General features: G+C 40.3%; 1 protein-coding gene across 2 annotated transcripts; it reads left to right on the forward strand.

Moving 5' to 3' along the window:
- The first annotated feature begins 2215 nt into the window (after positions 1 to 2215).
- On the forward strand, positions 2216 to 14460 carry LOC149313117 (alcohol dehydrogenase 1A-like). 2 transcript variants are annotated; one of them, XM_089527098.1, is made up of 9 exons: positions 2216 to 2233; positions 4428 to 4529; positions 6542 to 6680; positions 7885 to 7972; positions 8097 to 8316; positions 11074 to 11337; positions 12548 to 12683; positions 12997 to 13150; positions 14339 to 14460. In XM_089527098.1, the coding sequence occupies exons 1-9, from the start codon at positions 2216 to 2218 to the stop codon at positions 14361 to 14363; spliced, it is 1146 nt and encodes a 381-aa protein (XP_089383224.1). In that variant the 3' UTR covers positions 14364 to 14460. The 2 variants fall into 2 exon arrangements, with proteins under 2 accessions (XP_089383224.1, XP_089383225.1); XM_089527099.1 differs by having other exon boundaries at positions 12548 to 12668.
- The last annotated feature ends 3295 nt before the right edge of the window (positions 14461 to 17755 follow it).

Here is a 17755-nt window from a genome sequence, read left to right on the forward strand (position 1 = left end):
TGTGTATATATATATATATATATATATATATATATATATATTTTCAAGGCATGAATGGCTGAATCTGTGGATAAGGAATCCATGGATAGAGAGGGCCATCTTTTACCTGTAACATGTAAAGAAGGGTTAGGATGAAATTCTACTGGCGTACTAACTGATTCATGAATAAACATGCCAAAAAATTACTGAACACTTATGAATAATGATTTTTAAAATAACACTATAATTTTCAAATATAACTTTGTATATTTGATATGGATGTTGGCCATGATTAAGAATAAGTATGTTTCTCAGTGCCCTTCCACCACATATATCTAGTTTTCTCTTTGTAACTTTGAATATTTGAATTAAATGTTTAAGCAGGAAGAAATAATTGGTATGAACCTACAATGTAATAAACAAGACTAAAAACAACTCATGTGTGGCTTATCTGAAAGTGGCTTGTAGTTAATATGGCTATATTATGGTTATACAGTAGTCCCTTGGCTTACGGGGGGGGGGGGATCTGTTCCGGACACCCCCCCACGTAAACCAAAAAATGCGTAAGCTGAAGTCCCATTCAATTGAATGGGGCTCATGCTTGCAGCGAGGGAAAGCGCACAGGCCACGGGAGAGTGTGCATGCTGCGGGAGAGTGCGCTTGCCACGACCACACGTGCCATTCATTCTCTTGTCGCACAGCTTCTGCGTAAGCAGGACATTGCGTATGGGGCTACCTCCTATGGCGCGGGCGCACTGTACATATTATGTATATACAGCACACCCATGCCATACGCGGGTTTGCTGTATGCGGACTCAGAATCATGCAGATTGCAAGCCCTGGAAGAATGAATGGTGCATGCAGCACACCCCCATTAAAACAAACAGTTTATGTGTTTTTTGGCATATGTGGGGTGTCCAGAACAGATCCCCATGTATAGGAAGGGCCCACTGTATATTATATTATATTATATTATATTATATTATATTATATTATTATATTATATTTATTATATTATATGGTTATATTATGATTATGGTTATATCCATAGATTTTCCTGAAGTCTTATTGATATGATTTGTACATTTTACATTATATCCCATATGTCCATTTTGGGAGTTGTAGTCCAATGAGGTAGTTTTTTGAAGTCTGGTAAAATGATTGGCATTTAACTCTCTTGGGATTTTACTACATGAGACTACAAAAGCAGAATTTTAAGAAGATAAAAGTGTCTTTAGTAAGATGAAAGAGGCTCTCTACACTCTTGTAAGTATACACCACACCACTTTTCTGCTGAATACTGATATTATGCAACTGATAGTATTCACTTTTCTGCTGAATACTGATATTATGCTGTGCATTTGCCCATGTGCCTTCTTCTGGTCCTATTGTGTTATGGGGAATGTATAGAGAATGTGTAGAGATTCTAAAATCCATGTGAATAAAGCAGAAAAGTGAATACTATCAGTTGCATAATATCAGTATTGAAGGAACAAGAATGCACAACTATATGGCTGGAATCTTGTTGTTTTGATCCATTCAGTCAATTGATGAATAGTCAGTCAACAGGTAGCTAAATGCAATTGATTCAATGGGTCTTTTTTAGGATTTAAATCTGTATGAAATGGTTACATCCATGGAACTAGCCTTATACTATTATGTCAGGACAACTTTAACTGTTGGAAGAAGTGCTTCAGCCATTTTCCTCAGACGCTTTCTGCTCCTTCCCTCCCTTCTCTTGTCAATGGCCTGCTTCATCTGACCTCATGCTCCATTCCACTGCATTCTCTCCCATCTCCTTGACAAAAATGAATCCTCCGTGTAAAGGAAGGGTCCACTATATATTATATTATCATTATGGTTATATTATATTATATGGTTATATTATGATTATGGTTATATCCATGGGTTTTGCTGAAGTCTTATTGATATGACTTGTTCATTTTACATTATATCCCACATGCCTCTTAAACTTGACATTGCACAATGATTCAGCATGTCTTAACCCAACCTTTGAAATCAAAACACCCACCCAACTGAATTCTAATCCTTACATACAATGAAACTAGAAGAAACAAATTGGTAATAGGTGGGACTTGGTAAATACTGGACTTAGTTGAAAAACAGGTCACATCTTTGCAACTACTTTAAAAGAGACATTTTGGTACATCTAGGAAGGCAGACTGGAAGAATTAAAACCATACAGAAAGGCTGATAGATTGCAAAGCCTAGAACCATGAGCACTGCAGGGAAAGTAAGTCGATGGTTTCCTTTAATATTGCCTTTTGATTCCAGATCTCTCTCTCCCTCATTCTATCTTTCTCTTTCTCTCTCTGGGTATGTGCAAATAAAAAACTGGCACCTAATCATACAAATAGAAATAGCTGTATTGCACTTTGGCCAGAAGCAAAAACTTTCTTGAAGTAGAAATGTTGGCAAAATCCACCACAGAACCTGCCGGTACCAGAATTTCCTGCTCTGAAGAGGTGACATTCTTATCATGCAGGACTGCTTTCTCTCAACAGAATCTGTAGCCAAACAGGAAAGATTTATTGCCCTCAAAATGTAAAGAGATATTTGTGTATATGCCTGTGGAAGCTATGCAAAGGGATACAAAATAAGAGAAATAAAGGACATATTTGTGTTTACAAATGACCCTGTAATAACATTGAGTGTAGAGAAATGCAGTCCTCCTCCCAAAAAGAACTAGTTGGAAAAAACAATCTGGAAAAAATATTCCACAGATGCTGGAGCCAACAAGAGCACATGACCAGCTGAAACACATGCTTATGTTTATTTCATACATAACTACGTTAAGGTTTGTCTAAGATTTTAAGATTGTTGCTTCTGTAGTGATGGTTGCTCTCTTGCTCAGGTATGCAGTCTTTATCTGTACAAGTAGATGAAGGTACACTGAGCTAAATCTTTTCAGATTGCAGGTGAGAGGAAAGTCCTTGCCAGTAGTAAATTGTGAGTAGCTTGTTTGGGGTGCAAGTCTAAACAAACGTACTGCCAGTACAGACTGGCAAAAAGTGCTGGTTTCAGGGTGGTGTGGGGGTGTGGTGTCCACACGCTGCATGCCCCAACTCCACCCCCAAGCTGGCATCATGCCACCCACCCAACCAGATGGCAGACAGCATTTCAGCATTTCTGCGGTGCAGAATTTAGACACTCCACAGCAAATGAATGCTCAAAAAATGCCACCGCAGTAGCAAAGGTGCCCTTTTCACAGCACAAAAAGGCCTGATTGGGGGAGTGGTGTACAGTTGCTTCAGCCCTGTTCCAGTGCACACAGGGACAGTATGAGGCCACCCCTTTAGGCCCCTCTGTTTTTGTTTCAGAATTTGGAAAGCTTATTCTAGGAGGGTTAGATTCTCATAATCGGTCATCTAGCATGCCCATTGACTGTTGTGGCTGAGTGCCTATGGAAGTCATGGGATTTTATTACACCAAGCAACTAAGAGGTTATTCAGACAGTGGAAATAATCTGGGTTGAATCTAGGCTGGATCTTTATTGTTCAGATACATTTTGTATGCATCTGATTAAGTTTTGTAGAGAGCTGCCAAAACACCCCACTTAGTCCAGGATAATCAAGCTCGGGTATTTTTCCGTGTTTTAAAAAAAGATTTGCATCATTAGCAATGTGAATAATCAATGTGAATAGACTTGGGATAAACCGGGATAAAATTCTGTATGCTTTGAATGTGTTTTGAATATATTCACATCATCATCTCCTTCTTTATTTGCCTTCCTGCCCTATGTCCTTTTCAGCATGCCTTAGAGACAGTATTTTTTTTAAAAAAAAAATGTTTTCATTTATGTAGACAACAATTAAGTGGAGAGGGGGAGAAACAAGAGAAATTCAAGGAAAAAAGAAAACAGCAAGCTTGGGAATAGTGAGGCGGAGGGAAAAGAGAGAGGAGCATAATCACATCCACTCGTACTATGTGGCTGCCTATATATCAGAACTACAATGGGAGGAACTTATCACACATGAATCAATAGTGGAAAAGCATCATGACTGGGAAGCATTGACAGGTTTTGCCCATCAATGAACAGGAATGTTCAAGGAATGGGTGGAAGATGAAGCAGCTAATGTACAGATATGGTGTTGGGTGATAAGGTATGGGCACAGATGCTAATATCCTGCTGTGATTTCATTTGGAAGCCTCTTTTGATAAAGTTCAAAATAATAATAATAATAATAATAATAATAATAATAATAAAATTTTATTTCTATACCGCTATTCCAGCGATCAAAATCTAAAATCTAAAACAGAAATTAGTTTAAGCTCTGGCCTTGCAAGCAATTCCTACTGAACATTATGAGAGTAAGCCACGTGATAAACTACCATGAGAATTCGAAAAGGAAGAAAGCAAGAATGTCTTATTTCATGTCTGGTAGGTATTAATATAAATACTGTCTCATCTCCTATTATTTTCACAGGTCATCAAATGTAAAGCAGCCATAGTCTGGGAAACTAAGAAACCATTTAGCATTGAAGAAATAGAAGTAGCCCCGCCAAAAGCACATGAAGTTCGTGTTAAGGTAAAGGAGAGAAACCTAAACTGGATTAGTGCACATTATCTGTATTCACACACATTCATGCAACTCAACTTGGCTTTACCATTAGACAGCTTGAGGCAGCTGCCCTTTGGGATCCTCTGTCTCAAGCTGGAAAGACTGAGAATTGGGACAGTTTTCTACTTGCATACCCCTCAAGTCTTCTACACTAAACTATTGCCCTCAGTTACGGGGCAGGATGCCACCTGGACAGAATTTTATGGCCTTCTTCTGAGATAGCCCTCTGGCACGCACCATGCAGACGCTCCCTAAGCCTAGTACATAATCTGTACGTCAAAATGGCAGCACCCTGTACACACAGGTGCCGCCATTTTGACACGACAGACGCATAGTGTCCGTACGTCGTGGTGCACTTGTGACATCACGAGTGCACCATTGACATCACAAGTGTGCCAGAAAAAGAAGCCACTTTTTGCGGGTTCTTTTTTTGCCAGCAGGAAACCGCGTGGTTTATCTGCTGCAGCTTCCCTCCGGCAGAAAAAGAGGCGCCGGCGGACTGCCCTTTTTGGAAGGTCTGTATCCCGCCATAAAATGGTTTGAAAATCATTTCCTCTCCACAAGGAAATTTTAGACGTATTATTTGAGATGGAGCAGAGCAAGGATATGGCAGATATTTTATTATTACCAACATACAATTCTTGCCATTGTAGGAGGTTGACATAGATGCATTGGGGTGAGTCCAGTATAATTAATATGAGAGTGCTTATCAGTTAGGTTACATGAGCTCCTTCAAGTATTTCATAGGTGAAACTGGGACGCATGTGGCCAAGCAATGTCAGAATGTGATCAAGATGGCAAAAGTTATGAATGAAGAAGAGCACACAAGCTAGAAGAGGCTGTAGCAGTTTACTTTTGCTTAAGACTATAGGAAGAGCATGATGACCCCTATCTCTCCTCTCCTCTGCCTTTTGCAATGAGCTCGGCCTTACCTGCAAAGCCCCCCTGGATTGTGCCCTAGGTCCCTGAAGTAGCACCTGCTCAGCCAGTCTGCAGTCACTTCTTGATAACCTTTTCCAGGTGATCCAGTTGCCTTAGATGAGGTAGACAGTAACGGCGGAAGTGGATTTTCGGTTGTGTTGCCCTATCCCTGCTAAGAGATAGAAAAGAGGGAGTTCTAGATTAATTTTTTTGTATTTTTCATTTTACTTTTCATTCAAGTTTTTTATGGTTGAGATAATGGCCAGTATCCTCCATTGGGTAAAGTATACTTAACTAAGGAGTTTCTCACACAAAGGAGATTGGGATTTTATCCTGTGAATATCCTGGAAAAATCACATAACTACGCAAAACGGTTTCATACGACGTCGCACAGAACCGGCCATTAAAGTGGTCACAAAGAAGCATTAACATGCATCTTTTTACTTTCAGGATTTCAGTGACAATGCATTTTCCGCTATCATTTTTTTGCGTAATTGCATGTAATAATCATTTGTGCAATTACTTGCCATTTTCGCTTTATTTGAGGGATGTTTTAAATATGCTTTAATCTCTCTTTACTGTTGAAATTAGCCCCAGTGTGATAAACTCCTAAGTAACTTCTTGCCCAACCTCACCAAACCTGACAGAAATGTCATTCACCCCATTCTCCAGTCACTGGCAGAATGCACTTCCTTCTCCCTATGTAGCTGATGCCCAGGGAAATAGGTTGAGGGAGGATGTATTTTTGTGGCAATAGTGTCCAAATTGTGACAAAGTAGCCATCATGAGAACACAACAGTTTCATTCTTCCAGCATTCAGAATATGGGTGAATGAGTTTTCCAACAGGATTGGGGTGGGGTCGGGCCAGGAGTGGCTGAACTATGTAGGTAATGGCCTGTATTTTTATATGTGATTGTATTTAATCCTTTCCTTTGTAAATCAGTATCAGAACTGATATTGCAAGGCAATATAAAGACATTCCTTAAATGTTAAATAAGTGCATTAAATTACTATATGGGAAGCAATTGTCTGTAGCAATCTTTCATCTTTATTGCAGATGTTGGCTACTGGAATCTGTCGCACAGATGACCATATACTCAGTGGTTCAATAAAAGCGAACCTCCCCGTTATTCCTGGCCATGAAGGGTGTGGTGTTGTGGAGAGTGTTGGGGAAGGAGTTACCATTGTGAAACCAGGTATGTCAAAACACACAAAGTGCAACGAGAGAATATCAACAGACGTACAAAATGACCAAATTAAACTAGGATAGGGCAGTCCCAGCCAGTTTGGCAAATGCCATAGAACTCTAGAAAAGTGGTTCTCAGCCTTTGGTCCTTCAGATATTTTGGACTTCATTGTCCAGAAATCCCAACCAGTTTGGCAAATGCTCAGAGATTCTATGAGCTGAAGCCTAAAACATCTAGAGAACTAATGGTTACAAACCATTGCTCTAGTGGCTTCCCAAACCACAAATTATAGGATCTTATAAAATGCAGCCAAGGCAGTTAAGGTACAGTCGGTCCTTCTTCTACACAGATTTTTTATACACGGATTCAAGCATACATGGTTTGAAAATGTTCAAAATAGTATAAATTTCAAATATCAAACCTTGATTTTCCATTTTTTATAAGGGACACCATTTTGCTATGTCATTATATTTAATGGGACTTGAGCATACATGGATTTTGTTATACACGGGGGATCTTGGAACCAAATCCCAACGTATAACAAGGGTCCACTGTAGTATAAAACTGCTATGATATCAGGTAAAAATCAATACAAGATTTTCTAGCAGCCAACCACACAGGTTCAACTGGGCACTCTCTATACATTATGCCCTCCAACCTAGCAACATGGGAGAGATTAGAAATGGGCATGCAACAAAGCAGCAACAAAAAATCATGTAGATTCTGGCTTCTTTATTCATAGATTCAACCATCCATAGCTTGAAAATATTCAAAAATACATTAATTCCAAAAAGTGAACCTTGATGTTGTCATTTTATATCAGGGGAACCATTTCATTGTCTCGTGATATTTAATGGGACTTGAGCATCCATGGATTTTGGTATCCACGGGGGTCCTGGAACCAAACCCCAGCAGATACCAGTGACCCAATATAATAAATGCATCTCTGTTGTAAGAGATCTAACTTTATTTTTATTGGCTAAATTGCCTATCCAGCTTCCTTTGCCCTCTCCCCCTTCCCTGCTGGATGGAGAAGTCCATGTGGAAAAAAAATGCTTTTCTTAGAAGTTCCAACCAATAAGAAATGAGGTTTTCTGTTGCAAGAGATTTCACTTTTTTGCAACACTTTGGACAGGCTTTTGGCTGTGGACACTCTCTGCTATTAATCAGTCTAGAACCTTCAGGTTCACTATATTCTTTTTGCAATTCACAGGAGACAAAGTCATTCCACTTTGTCTTCCACAATGTGGGAAATGCAGACCTTGCAAGCATCCTGAAGGCAACCTGTGTGAAAAGACTGAGTGAGTTTTTCATATTTTTTGCAGCAGTATTAGGACATACTATTACTTTACTAGAACTGCAACCTTTCTTGGGCTTGTTAAAAATTAATCCAAAGAATCTGATTTCCTTTTCCATGTTTTAAAGCTTTTTTGATATTAAGGGAGTAATGTATGATGGCACGAGCAGATTCTCTTGCAAAGGGAAACCAGTTCACAATTTTGTTGGCACCAGCACTTTTTCTGAATACACTGTGCTACATGAGGATTCAGTGGCCAAAATTGATCCTGCAGCTCCACCCGAGAAAGTATGCCTGATAGGCTGTGGATTTTCTACTGGCTATGGAGCTGCCCTCAAAACTGCAAAGGTAAGCCCTGCAAAGTATTTGACTTGCAGCATGAGGAATTTGTCACATTTTGAAGTTCGATAATGAAGATTTTAGGCTAATTCCCATTGATTAGTCCCAACTAGAAAGCATCAGCATTGTGTAGTGGTTTAAGTGTTGGGAGACCAGGTTTCAAATCCATGCTCAGCCAGGGTAACCCAATGGGTGACCTTGGGCTAGTCACACTCTCTCAGCTTCAGAAGATGACAATGGTAAATCTCCTCTGAAGAAACTTGCCAAGAAAACCCCATGATAGGTTTGTTTTAGGGTCAACATAAATTGGAAATGACTTGAAGATGCTCAGCAAAAGCAACTCCCAACTAGAGTAGACCTGTTGAGTGAACTGTTGAATGGGTAAAAACACACACCAATGAATCTACTCTAGTTTGGAGCAGGAGTATTATGAACTGTACATCATGCTTATTTGTCAATTAGTTAGATTAATCCTTATCAAGGCATTTTATTTTATTTTTTTAAAAACTTCCCATGAGTGCCTTAATCTAGGATATTTTCTGACTCCAGTGAGCATTAGAGTGTGTTTCATGCCCACAGGAGTATTTGTGGTACAGAATGATTCTACATTACCCCAAAAGCAGGACACAATTTTATTTCTGCTATTTCTGTCTGCCAAAAAAAACAACCCCTGTGTGTATGACAGGTGGTGATGGTTATTATTATTATTATTCCCTGACTTTTCCCACACCAGGACTCAAGGTGGCTTACATTGATAACATTAATTATATTACATTTTAATAACATTAAAAACACACTTATAGCTCAAATTTACCACGTACAAAAATGTAAAAAATTAATTAATTTATAAATAAAATTAAAACCAGTGAAAAACAACCAATAAAAAGAAAACAACAAAGAGAAAAAATATTCTACCATTACAGATCCAACTAAATACTCCCACTAAGATTACTTATAGCAACAGATTTCTTATTGCTCAGAAAGTCTATAAACTGTTTCAAATCAATTAACAACAACAACATTGTAATAATGTAACTTCATATTACTAAGGCGGGATACAGATGGGCAGGGGAAGACGTCTTGGAGGTGTATTCTGCTGAATACGGAGCCTCCAGACCGCCCGCCCCGGGGACGTGCTTCAGGTGTCGGGGCTTCCACACGGGGGGCAGTGAAGACGCCTCACCTGGGTCCGTTTCGGACCCGTAGCTTCTATACCGCCACCTCGGAGGACGTCGCAAAGAAAGGGGCAGCTTCCGCACGGGCGGCCAAAAACGGGGCTTTTTTTTTCCTTTGCCGGCTGGCGGGTGCGCAGCTGCGCAGCTGCAGCGCTAAGCAGCGGCGGCAGAAAGCCTATGGGCACATTTAAAGTGCCCAAGCCCCTTTAAAACTTTTTCCCCCGCTCTGCCCAAGAACAATGGTGGTCTCCTGCCAGCTGGTGATCAGCTGGTGTTGGCATCCTTGTCCGCTTGCACTTTGCCAGTGTCACCAGCATCATAGATGCCTCCTCTCCTTTGGTCCCCGCGCTCCTCCTGAATCTGCAATGCACAGCCACAGCTGTCGCCGCTGCCACCGCTGTCCCCCTGCCATCCCCCATCACCTCCCTTGTACATATGTAAATATTTACAGTTTTAGGGGTTTTTTATTGTTAGGTGAAAATGGCACAGGAATGTGTGTAGGGGTGCACTTTAAAGTCCAAACTTTCCAAGCAGCGCATGCGTATATGTTGCTCTAGGGTTAGGGTTAGGGTTAGGGTTACGAGTCTTAAAGTGCGCTGCAGCTGTGCTGCAGCTTCCACACCTGCATGGCAGCGGACGCTGCAATTAAAGCCTGACTGCAAACTGCGCATGTTCCAAGACCCCAACTCATTATGCGACGCAGCAGACACGGAGCTTTTAAATGGGCAACTTAAATTAGCGGCGTAGCAATTCTAGTGTACTGGTGCAGCAGCTCTCATGGCTTCTTCCACTTCTCGATATGTGTCAGCATTCAGGTAGGACTGCTCCAATTTTTGCAGAATGTTTGGCTGGGACCATATAGCTATAAGGTCAGCCGTCTCCGCATGAGACCAAGACGTCCCCCTGCCTTTTTTCGGGGTGCTTGTGGATGGCTGAGCCATCCTGCCTGGTGGCAAAGGGGAGCCACCGCACAGCTGTGCCAGAAGCAGCAGAACTGTGCCCGTTTCCAGGTGAAAATGGCGCAGGAATGTGTGTAGGGGGTCACTTTAAATTCCAAACTTTCCCTTATCACTTTCTACAACCAAAACATCCGCCGGCAAAACTTACAACTTCCCGCGATTCTAGCAACGCATGCGCACAAGTGTCTCTAGGGTTAGGGTTACAAGTCTTAAAATGCGCCGCAGCTGTGCTGCAGCTTCCACAGCTGCATGGCAGCGGACGCTGCAATTAAAGCCTGACTGCAAACCACGCATGTCCCGGACCCCGACCCATTATGCGACGCAGCTGACACGGAGCTTTTAAACGGGCAACTTATATTTGCGGCGTAGCAATTCTGACGTACCGGTGCAGCAGCTTACATACGGAGCTGCGCACGTACGCCGCAAATCAAAAAGAAGCGGAGAAAAGCAGCACCTTTTTAATGCCGCCTCTTCCCGCTTGGGGCGTGCGGGCGGCGTGTTCATGACGGCATTCAGGTAAGGGCCGTCTGAAGGCTCTACCTTCATGACGTCATGAATACACCCCTTTTTGCCCGTCTGTATCCCGCCTAAGAATCTCCAGGTCAGTTCTTATTATGTTGAATCTGATGCAGGTGAAGCCTGGTTCTTCCTGTGCTGTTTTTGGTCTGGGAGGAGTTGGCCTCTCTGTGGTCATGGGCTGTAAAGCAGCTGGAGCATCACGGATCATTGGGATTGACATCAACAAGAATAAATTTCCTCTGGCTAAAGAGCTGGGAGCCACTGAGTGCATCAGCCCTCTGGATTACAAGAAGCCCATCAATGAAGTGGTGCTGGACATGACTGATGGGGATGGTGTGGACTATTCATTTGAAGTGATTGGGCGCCCTGATACCATGGTATGTGCATGAAGTATATTGTATGATCAGCCTGAATGGGGATGGGCTGAAATACTTCTTTTATTTCACTTATTCCTCTTTTTCTCCAAATTCTGTACCAGCAAAGCCCCAGACAGCAAGGCCAGTGGTCAGGGATTCTGGAAACTGAAATTAGAGATTGTTTAATTTATTCCCATTAGTCACTCCAATATTCTATAAGTAATCCATTCTCATTATTCACTACAATATTGAATAAGCAGTGTATTAGCTCACTTCCTGCACTGCTCCATATCCTTTTATTTTATTTATTTCATTTTTATGCTGCCTTTCTCCCAGAAAGGGCCCCAATGTGGCTAATAAGATAAAAAAAACATTTTAAAACTATACAATACGAATTGTAAACCAATTAAAATCATCTAGTTAAGACAGTATAAAATTAACATTAAGTCATACAAAAGTTAAAAATATACTTAAAATACAAACCTCATATAAAAGCCACACTGTCATGACATGATTATATATTTAAAAGCCTGACTGATTAAAAATATGTTTGCTTGCTGGCAAAAGAAAAGCAGGGAGGATGCCATCCTAGCATCCTGCAGTGGGGAATTCAGGAGGGTGGGAGCAGCCACTGAATCAGCTGTCTCTCATGTCCTCACCAAGTGAGTCTGTGATGGTTGTGGGACCGAAAGAAGGCCTTCTCCGGAAGATCTTAGGGCTCTAGCAGGTTCATATGGGGAGATGCAGGGCTGTACAGACTGGCCAAAAGGACTGGCAGTGGGTGAAGTGGGGGCGTAGTGATCAGACACCAGGCACCCCAATTCCTCCTTGATGCCAGCATCCTGCAGCCCACCCAACCAAACAACAGGTGGTGTCACACCCCTTCTTCAGCGCAGCATTAGACGCACTGCACCAAAGAATCTCTGAAAAGTCACCACTGTGGCTGCAAAGGTGGCTTTTTGCCATTTTAAGTAAGACCAGCATTTTGCTGGTCTTGTTTGGGCTGGCAAAGTGCTGGATCTGGTCCATGGCGTGAGGTTGCCATGGGCCCGATACTGCGCTCCCAGGGGCAGTGCTGAGCCACTCTATTAGGGCAGTCTGTTTTGCCCCAAAGTCTATCTTATAATCTGAACAGAAAATTATACAGAAAATTATAAGAGAAGAGGTTTTTATAGTAGGACATCTCAGATATTTTCCTTCAACTGGTGTGTGACTTTGGGTTTCCCCTTAGATTGCAGCCTTGGCTTCTTGCAACCTGAACTATGGCACAAGCGTGGTTGTGGGAGCACCTCCTTCAGCAGCTGAGATTACTTTTTCTCCTGCACTTATCTTCACAGGACGCACTTGGAAAGGCACTGTATTTGGAGGTATGGCCCTAACAACAACCAGCAACTGGCTCTTGAAAGGATTTATTACAATTTTATGCTTATGGGAAGCTTGATGTGTGTCATTGCTATAAAATTTGTGGTAAAAGATGGGGAGAGTGAGAAGGAGCATTCCAGTGGTATTGGATAGCACAAAATACAACTTCAGGTGTTGTTGGACTGAAATTCCCAACAACCCTAGGAATAGAGCCAACATGTGCCTTCTGATAAAAATATGCAAGCAGGCTTCAGTATAGAAATCTGTGGGTTTGTCAGAGCTTTAACCAGCAAATGTGTGTCCTATCTTAATCATGAGCAATCTTATTTTCGGGCCTGAAAAGCAAACATGATATTCCTAAATTGGTTTCGGAATTCATGGAGAAAAAGTTTGTTCTGGATCCACTGATTACCCATGTTCTGCCTTTTAATCAAATCAATCAAGGGTTTGAACTGCTCCATAAAGGAGAAAGGTAAATGTTTCCTCTTTTTCACTAGCCATCATTCCTATAATAGCAGCTAGTAATCTCCATGTTAGCGAAGTGGGGAATGTACTCTCACTTTTCATCTGAAGTTTCAAGATGCTATGCAGGATACTAAACCTGTTTGGGGGATAGAGTTCAGCACCTTGGACACCTCATTTACAATTCAGACTACAACCCAGAACAGGTTCTCCACCCTGCTGGCATGGAAGCCCCCAACCATCACTGTCTTTGCACAGCTGAATGTGAGCAAGAGTGGTCCAAAACCTAATATACTGGTCTAAAATCTCTCTTCAGCAGGGTTCTCTGAAAACCTGGTTTTAATATTTTAGGCATCTTTTCTCCAAATGAAGTATCACTTCTGTGCAATGCTTTAATTTACTAGTATAGATTTTTGTTGTGTACCTTGAAGTCATTTCCATCTTATGGCAACCCTATCATCGGATTTTCTTGGGACAATTTGTTCAGAGGGGTTTTGCTTTTCCCTCCTTCTGTGGCTGAGAGTGTGTGTCTTGCCAAGGAACACCAGCTGGCTCCAATGGCTGAGCAGGAATTCAAACTCCAGCTTCCAGAGTCATTCTCCAACAGTCAAACTACTACTCTTAGGTGGTTTGCAAATTCTAAATCCCTTTCCTAGAGTACAAACCCCATAAGACAGGGCCATAGCAGTTAAAGGATCATAATTGGGCTATAACTGCATAATGTAAAAGGATCCCTGAGGTCCTTTGGAGGCACTTTGTACCTGTTTTTGCTTAGTCCCTGTATCAGATGTGGACAACTGCCCAGTTTCCTTTCTTCATTGTGTTTAATGAGGAAGGCCATACACCTTATCTTCTTATACTGTTGGCAGCAATAAGAGAATTATACCAGTGCTTTTGCAGAAGTCTGATCCAATGAGATCTGCCAGAAAGCTGTCTACTTCAGGCAGTCTGAGCAATCTCTGCCTAACTTAGTGGGTCTCTACATTTTAAAGTGGTAAAACTAATTGAACAGTCACAGGCTAAGATCTATATCATTTGTTGCTGCTGTAAATTACTCCTTTCTTTTATTCTTTCTTTCTAATGTAAGTCCTGTTGTTTTCAGCCAGTCTGGTGGAATTATGGTCTAGATCTATCCTATTATCCTTATTATGGAGAACAGAGTTAATCAACATTCTTAAACTATTTTCTCATGTTTCAGTATTCGCTGTGTTCTGGTATTTTAAAGACCCCAATGGTGAAGAAAATACAAAATAGTGAATTTTGCCAGCTGAGTTTCACCATATCAACAGGCTACACTCTTTATAATGGGACATTTGTGGAAAGGATTGGATCTTGAAGACTGATCCCAAGATAATAACATGCCTCTCTGTGTGCAACAGAAAGAAAGAAAACTAAATACAAGAGAGCCTTGTCCTGTGCTTCCTACTTTCTATACTGTGAAGATTGTGATCAATGAAGCAACAACGAAAAGAATAATCATATAGTTCAAAATTGAAATAGGGAAAGAAGCATTAGCTGTAATTCTTTTGATTTATGAATTGCAAAAATTTCCTGAAAACTCATTAATAATGATTTTTTTAAAATGTAACGTTGGAATATAAGTTTGCTTATTTGATATGGGTGTCAGCAGTGATTAAGAATAAATTGTTTCTCTGTACCCTTCCCTCACATATATTTTAGCTTCTTTTTGCTACTTTGAATATTCAAATAAATGTTTTAACAGGAAGACATAATTGAAATCTCTAAAACTTAATTTTTAAAAAAATCAAAAACAACTTGTATGACCCCTATGTTTCTTGCAGGTGCAAGATTTGAGATCATAAGTAGACATTTTGGCTGGGCTGCTCTGACAGTTTAAGTCCAATGAAGTAGGCTCTTAGTGTAAAGACAGGCATATTCACATTTTTATCATATTCCTCCAGTGCCTTCCATAGGAAATATTAGTTATTAGCTTTTAAACAGCCTTCTAAAACACACTGACAGGACTAAGATGGTACATACAGCATGGGCAATGGTGGAGAAAGCTGCCTTAGTGTTAAACTTATGAAGTCTTATGCGATCCTTCATTGTGTTTGCTTTGCGTAAACCTACACTATCATAATTACACACTAAACCACTTTTCTGCTGAGTACTGACATTATGCAACTGGTATTCTGTATTTCCCCATGTGTCTGCTTGGGGTAGATGGGTTTTTTATTTTAGTTTTGGGATTTTTGGTATTCATTTTTTTAGCCTGATCTTACAGGCAAAAGTTTTCCTAACATGAATTTTTATTGCCATGTTGTGTTAATATTACTATATTTGTACTGTAATATTGAGGTGGGTAGTTACACCTGAAAAGCAATATATAAATACTTGAAAGCATTAAAAAAAAAAAAAGATCCAACCAAAACAATAATTTACAAAAGTTAAAATGAATGAAATGTCAGCACTATTAAACACATGACCAAAACAGCTAAAACACTAAAACCACTTCACATGCTGAAATTACATAGTTAAAATTCAAACACCAACATATATAAAAATGTCTTCATCTGCTGGTGGAAAGACAGAATGGAATAGAACCTCCCATGAAAGGGAGTTCCACAGTCTGGGAGCAGCTATAGAGGGTTCCATGGATTTCTAAAATCTAAGTGAATAAAGTGGTATATTTAAGACACTTATTAATAGTTATGTGCTGTTCAAGAATGTACAGCTGTAGGCTGGAATCCTGTTGTTTGACCCATTCAATCAATTGTTGAATAGTCAGTCAACAGGCAGATAAATCCAATTGTTCAATGCCTCTACTTTGTGATTTCAATCTCTATGAAATGGTTACATTCATTGAGTTTTGCTAACCAGAAAAACACCACCACACATAGAAAGAACATACAGTATATGTGACACCAACATCATTCTGGCCCTCATGAACAAAGTCTTAATTTTAATTAGGAAAAAGGCGGGTTGCTGTTGCTCTTCAAATATACAAAAGATATGTGTTTTTAAAGGAGACACTGAAAGCTGAAACAATAATGCCAGCCAACGTCTCTATACCTATGTCAGAACAACTTCAACTGCTGGAAGAGGCGAGTAAGTGATAAAATAGCATGCAGCTATAACTACACACAGAAGTTCTGTCTAACTAAAAACTATACTCTGGGATTGCTTTCAAAAAGCAAAAACAAGGTTGGTTTTACAAATAGCAGAATCAAAATATTTGCAATGAATAACAGATACATGGACACACCAGTGCAACTGCAATTACATAAATAATACAAATGTCAAAAATAAAGTGAATGCTTCAGCCATATCCTCAGACCCTTTCAGTTCCTTCCCTCCCTTGTCTTGTCAATGGCCTACCTCACTTGACCTAATGCCCCATTCCACTGTATTCTCTCCCATCTCCCTGGAAAACAGTCATACCAAATCAGCTCTGTTTCCGCCTACCTGACTGCTTCCACCATTGGGTCCATTCATGCTGTCTTTTGCATTCTTCCATCACAATGCTCCTGGCTTCAGTCCAGAGCTCTTATGGTTCCTGGTCAATTAGGATTAATAATGTAAATCTATTTTATATACTATGTTTAAATTCTACCAGGATGTTCTTCAGGTTGTATTTTGGCACAATGGTTGATTATTCTAATTTTTGATACTAGCTGTTTATAGTGTGCCACAGTCTGCTCCTGGCCTTGATTTTACAGAGAGAATGGAACTTTTCCAGCTTTTACTTCCAGTTATGTATTCTGTCTGATTTCTATATTGGCCATCACGTAATGTCCGTGAATACAACTGACTGAAGAATAGTTTGCATTGAACAAATGGTTGGCTTCACAAAATTTAATGAGTCATTCTTTGGCTTAATTTCTTGATTCTAGGTCAAATACACCTACAATGTTTGGTTCTGCTCTGTTTCTTTCTTTTGTGTTCCAATTGCTTGTGACTGCCAATATGTCCTGTTTTGGTATGTGATCGATTTCCTCCTGGACTCCAACACAGAATCTTTCAAATCCTTTTTCTTCTGCCTCTATGGTTGAATCATACACCTGGATTATTATTATTTGGATGGGTTTTCCCTGATGTCATATTGATATGATTTGGTCAGCCTTTGCATTATATTCCATTGACTACTTTTGCTACATCTCTCCTTATTACTCCCACCTCATTATTTCTTCTTTTCATTTCTTGAATAAAACATTGTGTAATTATCTGATTGAAAATGTTCCAGTGATGTCCACATTAGCTCATGCAGCCCAATTATTGCAGTATCTATACTGTACATTCTATTTCTTATTTTACAATGTCTAATTTCCTCTGACCCATGTGTCTCACAATACCTTTTCCTATAGTTTGTATTGTGGCAGCTTTGAACTTTCCTTTCACCCAGTTGTATCAATAGCCACAGCACTACTTGTCCTTGTCCTCTAATGTGCTAAGATACATTGCAGTACTGCTGAGTCAGTGCCAGATTTAAATCAGTGCCAGTTTTAAACTAAGGGAATTTAAGAAGCCCATATGGGCCTCTTCAACTTGACAGTGCTTCAGCGTGTCTCAAACTAGTCTTTGTGTTGAAAATTCCCAGTAACAAAGTCTTAACCTTCCCATACAATCAAACTAGAGGAAACAAATTAGCTGAAGA

The sequence above is a fragment of the Sceloporus occidentalis genome, unplaced genomic scaffold (genome assembly GCF_023333645.1).
Source record: "Sceloporus occidentalis isolate IW3139 unplaced genomic scaffold, rSceOcc1.0.p SCAF_5, whole genome shotgun sequence".
NCBI classification, from domain to species: Eukaryota; Metazoa; Chordata; class Lepidosauria; order Squamata; family Phrynosomatidae; genus Sceloporus; species Sceloporus occidentalis.